The sequence below is a fragment of the Nesoenas mayeri genome, assembly GCF_963082525.1.
Source record: "Nesoenas mayeri genome assembly, chromosome: 2".
NCBI classification, from domain to species: Eukaryota; Metazoa; Chordata; class Aves; order Columbiformes; family Columbidae; genus Nesoenas; species Nesoenas mayeri.
The window spans coordinates 116387794-116397161 of NC_137543.1; the positions used below are offsets into that span (position 1 = coordinate 116387794).

Consider the following 9368-nt stretch of genomic DNA (forward strand, 5'->3'; position numbering starts at 1 on the left):
AAAATACTGTAGTGTTTGAATCCTGGGATTTTTGACAGAGCCAGCTACATCTCCCTTATGTTTTAATGAAATACATCTTCCAAAAAAGAAAAGCAAATGTGAATTGAGTAGATCAGGGAGACATAGCACAGATTACAGAAAATTAGTTTTATTCTTTCCAACGTATCTTACCAACAGTTATTTAACTATTTATGTACATGATTTCCAGTTTAAGACAGATCCCAGTTACCTGCATTAAAACCAGAAAACTCACAATCCCAACGAAAGATGGGGGCAGGGACAACACACAACATAGTAAATCTGGTCATTTTAACAGCCCACAATTCCTTTTCTCTCCAGCAATGTACAGTAGTATATGCATCTGCGTGTTCCTTGCTGTGCTCTCAGCCAGCTCTTTCGGACAGCAAACTGCAGGGTCGCATAATGGGAAGCCGCCGGCTGCTGACCTTGAGCAGAGCTTGACGGAATATCACCGGCACGTCCACTCCCCATCGTCTGCCGGCCCACTGAAACCTGTGCTGCGGCTGGATGGAAGCATGGAGCAGAGAGCTAACATCGGCGCTTTGTTGGCCAAGTATCTCCAGCAAGCCAGAAAAGGTACCGGTTATAGCCTACTTACTGTGCTGCTTCTGTGTCAGTGAATTTCCCATGGGGATACCTAGATGTTAAGATAACCCTGTCATCATCTAGCATGAATTCCTAGAGAAAACAGGAGGTAGCTTTTGCCTGGTTATTCCTGAAGTGGAGAGCATTCTCTTATTTACTGCGAAAGTCCTCCAAAAAAAGATGTATGCAGCCACTGACTGAGAGCTGCATACAGTAACTAGAGAAAATGTAACCTACCTCTCTGGTCATAGTTCAGCTTTTATTTTTAACTTACTATGTTCATAACCTTATAATTATTTTGGTGTTATTTTCAGCATGTTTTATCTCAGGTAAATTACAGTAATTGCATTTTCTTCAAACTTTTAAATGTAGCTAACCTACCTGCTTCGTTTTTAGAAGTTAGAAGATCAGGAAAACTTTTCCGAGGGTAAATGCAGACCAAATGGCTAACCTCACCTGAGCCAGAATACCTGTACCAAGGAAACCCTCTGGGTATTGGATTTTCCACATATTTGTTCCCAAAGGAAGTTACAAAAGTGTGAAAGCTTTTGAAGGATCAGAGCTCACATTTACGAACACAATAACTAAAAGCAGTGATAAGTAAAAAGCGCATTTCCTTCAAAACATGTCAAATCCTCTTGGGTTTTCAGTCTCAGGAAGCCTCAGAGCACAACCTTACCGTTACTTAAAACCTGCATGGGCACTGCATTTGTAACAGTAGAGCAGTGGAATTAAAGGGATTCATTCTTCTCATGTGATTTATTACTCACTTGAGGAAACAACTGCATTACATACATGAGCTAGCAAGAGAAAGAGTAAAGCTGTCCCTGTTGACATCTTACAGCTGATGCTTGACATAGACACAAGCACATGCTGTCTGTGCTAGCAGTAAAAATGAAGGATCAAAATAATTTCCTGCTGAAACTCCCCCCCAGAAAACAATTTTCCTTTTGAACTCATCTCTGTTTTGCTTTGTATCTCAATAGAGTAACATCAGGGGCAGCCTAATTGCTCTGGCCTTTTGGCTGCCAATCTCAACAAAAGGCACTACATGAATCACTACACAAATCTTGTTTGGTTGTGATGGCTTCGCTCCAGTCGATCCGCTGTACTGTGGGGAAAGAGGACATCTGAGAAGCAAAGAGGGCATGAGGGGAAGGCAGTAATGAGGATTACCTGGACGTACAGACACTGAGAAATTAATTCACTCCCATTCCAGGCTTAGGATAAAATCCACTTTATATAAGTAAGAGCTTTCTCTTCTGTTTCTCCACACAACCTTGTGCAGATCGTTTAACACTCTCCTCTTGATAGCTTCACTGCTGACCTCTACACTAGGCATAACCCTATTCTTTTTTTGCTGGCAGTCTGCAATTAAGAGATGCCACATGTATTTTATGCATTACATATGCAGCCATACACATTGATCTATGTACAGAGAATCGGGCCAAATCAGAAACAACAGAAAAAGAACCACTTTTAACATAGTCTGCGAGACTCCATCTCATGTTACCAGTTTGTACAACATCAGTTAAGGAACTTCTTTTATCAGTTCACATAATATAATGGAGAGAGAATTTAGATATGAAAACCCACAATTTGGCACTCTAGTTAAAGCTGTTACTGAGTAAGAACCTTATTGCAGGAGTCTACAAAGCAGAACCCTCTTTACTTTTCCCCAGTGTAGTAATCGTCACCCATCTATTTGAAAACAAAATGCCTTGTCCTAGTTTATATAGCCATTATATTCTCTTAAATATCTCACTGACATTTCAAAATAGTTTAACCAGATGAAGCGAAAAAAAGTGCTTTGGATTTAAGACATCTTTTTGGTAAGTATTAATATGAGGGAAAACTTCCTGCATATATGTTGACATATATATTTAACTTCTACAAAGTGTCTGTTGGCAAATGATGGGATTCTTGTGACATGACTAGCTTAGTTAGACTCTGGTTGGTAGCTGTACTTGCTAGTTATGGGAGAGAAGGTTCACAGGGACAAACCAGTATCTAATTAATTTATAGCAAAACATGCCTATCAAAACATTTTATTCTCATTTAACTTAAAGGTTCTGGGCAGCACTTCAGAAATCTCTGCAGAACACTCACATCTACCGTGTTATTCAATTTTAACCTGTCTAAACCATAATACTCACTAGAAAATTCTGTCTAGGGGGAAAAAAGAGTCTGGGCATTTGCTAGTGCTAGTAGTCATCACTGATGGCGTTTGCCCTTGCAATTAGTAGAAAGCCTAATTTTGGACAGTATTTCCATCTAAAATAGTGAGAGAATTAAATTGTCTCAAGAGGTTAGGGCTAGATGGCGGCCTCATAGCCAAACTGCTACAATTTTGAATATGTTTGCCATACATCGATCCTGCAGTATCCACAGGACATCTCTGGTGGTTTAAGGAAAGGTAACTAAGGTGCTGTTAAGAAATTCATTTCACTGTTTGTGACCCCTGGCTTTCAATGGCCTTCATCTGCAGGCTTTCACTGTGAATCTGGCACAGTGCAGAACAGATGTTGTAGCTGTCAAGTCAGTGACACACACATTTACGATCCTCTAAGGAGCCCTTGCCGGGCCAGACCATAATGGCATCTGGGGAGCCATTACAGCCCACAGGTCACTGCAGGCTCAGAAGTCTCTTAAATACCAACATCTGGGTAACAGTTTGTGCTGTCTTAGCCCTGCCTGCTGGTAGTGCCAAGAAGCCATTCTCATCAACTTAATTACATATTTTGAATTATGAATGTGAATTTCATGGGTTTTGCAGCATTTGATGGTAGACATTCTATTCTAGAGATAATTAATTTTTTTGCCATTTTGTTTTAGGTAAATGTCTAAAACATGGCTGTTTTCTTTTTTTGGTACCTTGAATTCTCTAATCCTTCTGTAACCACTGACAAAACAATGCAGTTGTTTCATTTTTAATGGATGGTGTTCCTTATAAATTGGTACATGAGGAAAACCTTGAAATATAAAAGTATGGAGTCACCGAGGATTCCTCCAGAACACAAGAAATCATAAGCAAGGCAATTGTGCAGACTTGGATTTGAGGGGTGTGAATTGTGGTTCTTTTCCTTTTTGATCACTTCAAGTATTCCTCAAGCCTCAGTCTGCGTTGAATACCAATATATTAAATATGTCCCTTCCTCACTCAAGGCTTAAGCTCCATCTAGTTATTGGCATATGTCAATTTTGGTTGTTTTCAGGGAATATAGAGAGAAGTAATTTAGCTTTCCCTGCATTTTTAGATACATAATGTGATAATGCCAAAACACAGAATTACAGCCTTTTTTGTAAAGCATAAATTCTTGGGTCTCTTGGATGCCCTAAGTAACAAAGACAGAAAGGCTCAGGCAAGATCAGAGATCAGCATCCAACCTTGCTGTGAAAGGAATTAAGAAAGCCTATGATAAGCCATGAAAACAGTAATAACTAGTAATAGTAATCAGCCCTGTATAATTCCAGCAACAGACACCTCTAGCTATAAAGTCCAGACACAACTTCCTCAGTCTCAGGACTATTCCCACCTTTCTACAAAACCTGGGATTTGTAACTCGACCCTTCTTCTTACCAAGTTTGCACTGTAAGAACTCCTGCACTTACATTTACGGCCCTTCAAGCAACATGAGATTGTGACAGAGTCCTGTCTCAGATCTGATTCTGCTCTCAAGCAGAGTTAATTTGCCTCTAGAGCAACTCTCCCAATACCAGCAAGCAAGAGTGTGGTCTTACAGGGAGAGAGAGAAATGGGCTGGGCTTTGTTTCTCTCTCGTGAAACAGGAAAGAAAAATAATAATGAACCCATATTACCTCCTAGCAGCCAGGAAGGAGGAAACAATCTGTTTATTTTACAATAAAATCCCAAGTTACTCTGAGGGCATCACTCATAACTTTTCTATGACATTCTTTCCGATGGCATGACATGGTGTCACATGGTCGGTATTAAGTCAAAGAGTTTCAGCTATTGTGTATATCTGCTGATGAGTGCAAAGCAGATCGGAAAATGGATGAACCTGAAAAATGTGTCCACTTACTTTCTGCTCTCCCAAATTCTTTTTCTTTAGGTCCCACTGGAAGGCTCTCAGTTATGGGAAACAGGGTACAGAGCATCGATCCTACACACAGGATAAATGACAGAGACTACATGGGCTGGATGGATTTTGGACGCCGCAGTGCTGAAGAATACGAATACTCCTCCTAAAGAACAGCAGACTATAGCAACAGAAAAAGAATCACACTCCCATGTCTGTACAGAAAGAGAAAAATTAATTTGTTGTCCTCTTCGAATCAGTGTTTTAAAATATATCATGTATTTGATGTAAATTTGTCTGTAAGACTATACAATGCAATATATACATATGCAGAATTTTCCAGAAAATGTTTTCTTTCTTTTGTGGTTTCTCATACGCTGATATTAAAATTATTTCACTTAGCCCTTCTTCTTGTCCTGTCACCACATGTTGCTGGGTGTCTAAAGAGAGGCAGGAAAATGCCTTCCTTCTGCCATGTGAATATATTCCATGAGCTGCATAGTCACACAAATGAGCCACTCTTTAGAGCAGCCTTGCAACTGTCCTAATACTTGTGAATTCTAAGGGAGACTTGTCCAAATAGAAACACAACAGCACAATACTGCCAGAAAAAGCCAGCTATATTCATGGTGTCCCCACCTGAAAGGACTGAGTTACACACCAAGCCCACATGTTTGTAGTGAACAGTCAACAGTGCTAAAAATGAAAGAGCAACACCACCAACGTATTTCACCTTGCTGGCTTATTTACTTGATATTGTGAAGTAGATTTGAAAGTTCTGCTGAAATCCAAAATCATGGAATAAACAGAGCATTCCCCGCTGTGTGGTGAGCTGGGCGTTCATTCGGGAGGGGACAAGGAAAGTCCCCTAAATGGAGCAGAAGATGATCCTAAGTGGGAGAAAGCATCAGAACAGCCCAGCCCCAGAATGTGGAAAGGGAATGGGTCAGTCCCAAGCATGGCAGAGGCAGCCTGAGTCAGGCATTGCCTGCCAGCATGGAGAGAAGTGTGGAGATAGTGCCCAGCCTGAGCACAAAGCAAGGCAGTGAGCCCCACTCTTTTGGGCAGCCAGGGATCCCCACCTGTGCAAAACTGGGGACTCTGACCAGGCAGCGCCCTCACAGCCGGTCCTACCTGCTGGCTCCAAAGGGTCTTCTGCTTGCATTTCCCTCCTGCACCCCAGGTAGCCCCCCCTGTGACTCCTGTGTCTGCTTCAGCAGCTGGTTGTCACACCTAAGGAATTCCCTGAACTGAAAAAGGAGGTGATCTTGCATTGCATAATTCACAGAATTTCTGAAGAGGTGCATTAATAAGAAATGGAATGCATTTTTGACATCCCGAAGAGCAGATGCTCGCCAAAAGACACAGGTATCTCTGTAGCAACTTCTGCAGCAGTTAGTAGCCAAAAACAAGGCATAGAAAATAATACCTAGGAAATATTTATACTAAACTAGAACTCTACCAATATCAAGGAGACCTGGAAAAAAAAAAAAATATTATACCAAGGGCTGAACACAGAAACATTGTGAGGAGTTGTTCCCAACAGCAGCTGGGACACCAGACAGCACTGCAGGAACCTGCAAGGAAAGGGAGACTTCAGCAAATGGTAACAGTTAATTTTATTCTCTAGTAACACCAAGCCTCTCATTTTGGTAGATCGCATCTTGTAAACATGCACTTGCTTTTCTTTGTGCATTTCTCCTCCTCTCAAGCTCTGTCCACTCAACCAGTTTACAAGCCAACGAGACTGGCATTTCTTGGTTTCTTTCCAAACATCATGAGTCTCTAAACACCTGAATTGTCTCTTAGTTTCGAATATTGCCCACAGGAAAGCAGTCCAGAGTGCCCATTTTTTTCCAAAACTTTCAACGATTTTATATATATATATACATATATAAGTATGTATATGTATATATTTTAACTGAGGAAAACAGAAATTTATCTGAAAAGGCAAACATTTCCCACCAAAGTGATACTTCTTTTAAAGTGAGTTGGGAGAAAACTTAGGTTCTGCTTCACTTTCCTTTAATGACAGGAACATTCCAACAACATTTCCAGGGTTTCTATCCCGGGCTCATCTGTCGAAGGATGTAATATTGTGACAGTGCAGAGGGGTTGGGAGTGGGTGATGTTACCAATGCAGCCCGATTGCCGGAGAACGTTCTCCTGGCTGGAGCCCTCAGGGCTGGCTCAGAGCTCGTGGTGCAGATACCGAGGCCTAAGAGAGCACAGCGATGCTGTGCTAGACTGCGCTGTTCTCTTCTGGACATTCGAATGAGTCGAATAAAGATGTGACTATTGGACTGAAATGCCACAAGGGTTTTAGCTCCAAAACCAATTTCAAGGACACAGAACACAAAGGATACAAGTGGAAACAGGATTGTGCTTTATTTTTTTGCAGCCTGGCAAAGGCAAGCCACAGAGCTGCAAGAGCAGCAGCAGGAACACAGGCCAAGCCGTCCTGGTTCCTGAAGAGTGAGAACATGAAGAATGAGGATCAGGACCCACCACACACAAAAGAAGAAGAAGTTGTGTGGTACCATGGGTTCTTTTCCAAAGCGTGACACGCAGCAATGACGAGCTGGCTTTTGGACTTGTGAAACTTGCTGCACCGCTGGGCTTCTTGGCCTGGGATGCACGACAAGCGCTCTCATCCCTGCCCGGTGCTTGTGTTGCCCGCAGGGAGAGCTGACAAGTGGCAGCTGCGGATGGTGCAGCGAACCTGAAGCCCCTTCAAGCATGAGCTGCTCTGGCCAAGCAAGAAGCCCTGGGGCAATGGAGCCCAGGGAAGAGCAGAGCTGGCTCCCTGGCTCCTGCTGCAAACTTGCCCTGGACAAGAGAGACCAAGAGATCCAGAACAGCAGCGGTGCCTTGGAGGTGCAAGAACAGTGGGCAGGAACTGCGGGCAAAGGGCTCAGAGGAGCCCTGAACAGGGGCTGTGCTCAATGCGACAGAGGTTGAGAAGCAACACCCGGGAGCACCCTCGGGGCCCGCCCTGGGAGGCCGTGGAGGACCCCGGGAGCACCCTTGGAGCTCAACCTGGGAGGCTTTGATGGACCCCGGGAGCAGCCTTTGGGCTCAACCTGGGAGTCCGTGGAGGACCCTCGGGAGCACCCTTGGAGCTCAACCTGGGAGGCCATGGTGGACCCCAAGAGCACCCTGGGCGCTCAACCTGGGAGTCCAAGAAGTTCCTCCCCCCGGATGCGGGGCACGAGGGCCACCTTCGTGGAGCAGGAGCAGCAGGCACCCAGCCACAATGGCCCAAAGGTGGCCCAGGGCCGAGGAGCCGTGCTCACTGCTGCAGAGGAAGGCAAAAAACCCATGGAGACACTTGATACTCACATGGGGGAAAAAAAGCCTTCCTCCCCCAGCTGCAGGACACGACAGGCCATCTTCGTGGTGCATAAGCAGCAGGCAGGAACCGAGCCAAAAGGGACCAGAGGAGCTCTGCAAAGTGGTCATGCTCCATGCTGCAGAGGAAGGCAAAAAACCCCCGGGGACCAGGGCCAATCTGCCCCGGGGGAAAAATTCCTTCCTGACCCCAGTGCTGGCGATCGGCTATCCCTGAGCATGGGAGCGAGACCTGGCTCCTTGGCCCACAGGCTGGTTCTGCTGCCCAGGGGACACCCTAGCGCTGTTCTCCCTTGACCTGAAGCCCTCTCAGGGCTTTCGAGAGCACCCAAATAACCCCGCCTGATCCACCTTGGGGACAAGGATCCTTCCCGTGCCTGATGGGACACCAGCGGCTGCTCCAAGGCACTGGCACCTCCTTGCTCTCTACAGCTTCTGAGCAGGGCAAGTGGAGAGGGAGGTGCTGATCTCTTGTCCCTGGTACCCAGTACCAGGACGCGTTGGGAATGGCTCAAAGCTATGTGCATCAGGGGAGCTTTGCACTTGACAAGAGGAAACTTTTCTTTCCTCAGAATGTGGTCAATCCCTGGAACAGGCTTCCTGGAGAGCTGGTTGATGCCCCATGCCTGTCAGCGTTTAAGAGACAATGCCCTTAAAACCACTTTTTAACTTTTGGTCAGCCCTGAAGGGGTCAGGCAGTTGGACTACAAGATCACTGTAGGTCTCTTCCAGCTGAACTCCTCTCCTCTCCTCTCCTCTCCTCTCCTCTCCTCTCCTCTCCTCTCCTCTCCTCTCCTCTCCTCTCCTCTCCTCTCCTCTCCTCTCCTCTCCTCTCCTCTCCTCTCCTCCTACCTCCTCCTTTCCCCAGCAGTACATGCTGAGGAAATCTCTGATGACATTTCTTGCCAGCCCTGTGCTAACAGAGGGCATCCAATACCCATCAACGTGTCCCAGCCCAGACACTGGCTCTGTCGCCTTGTGGGAAGGGGGCATGGGCCTTCTTCTCATGGGGGTGAGAGCACTGGAGCCCCTTGCAACATCTGGGCATCCCACTTCTTATGGCTGCTGACCTGGCTTCCAGGGGGATAAGGATGGTGAGCTCCACAGTGCTCCTCAAGAAGGCATTCCCTTGGTCTTGCCACTACTAGCCAGCCTACAAGGATTTCTGTCCCCCAAATAAGCTCGGAAGGTGGCCCTGTCAGGAGCTGGCCTTGCAGTGGAGAACCTCCAGCAGCCTCTTCCAGGACTTCCCGAATCAGTCCCCATCAAGAGATGCCACCAGCTCCTCAAGGACTTCTTGCTTGTCTTCGGGCTGCCCCCAGGCCAGCTCTGGCAGAGCGAGGCTGTGTCCTTCTCTACTGCCCTGGGGCA

General features: G+C 45.6%; 1 protein-coding gene across 1 annotated transcript; it reads left to right on the forward strand.

Annotated features, from left to right (window-relative positions):
- Positions 1-341: 341 nt before the first annotated feature.
- CCK (cholecystokinin) lies at positions 342-4816 on the forward strand (the record flags this gene model as incomplete). The annotated part of the gene is made up of 2 exons (XM_080340530.1): positions 342-597; positions 4680-4816. 2 exons carry the CDS (start codon positions 342-344, stop codon positions 4814-4816), a joined length of 393 nt encoding a protein of 130 aa, XP_080196656.1.
- Positions 4817-9368: the final 4552 nt, after the last annotated feature.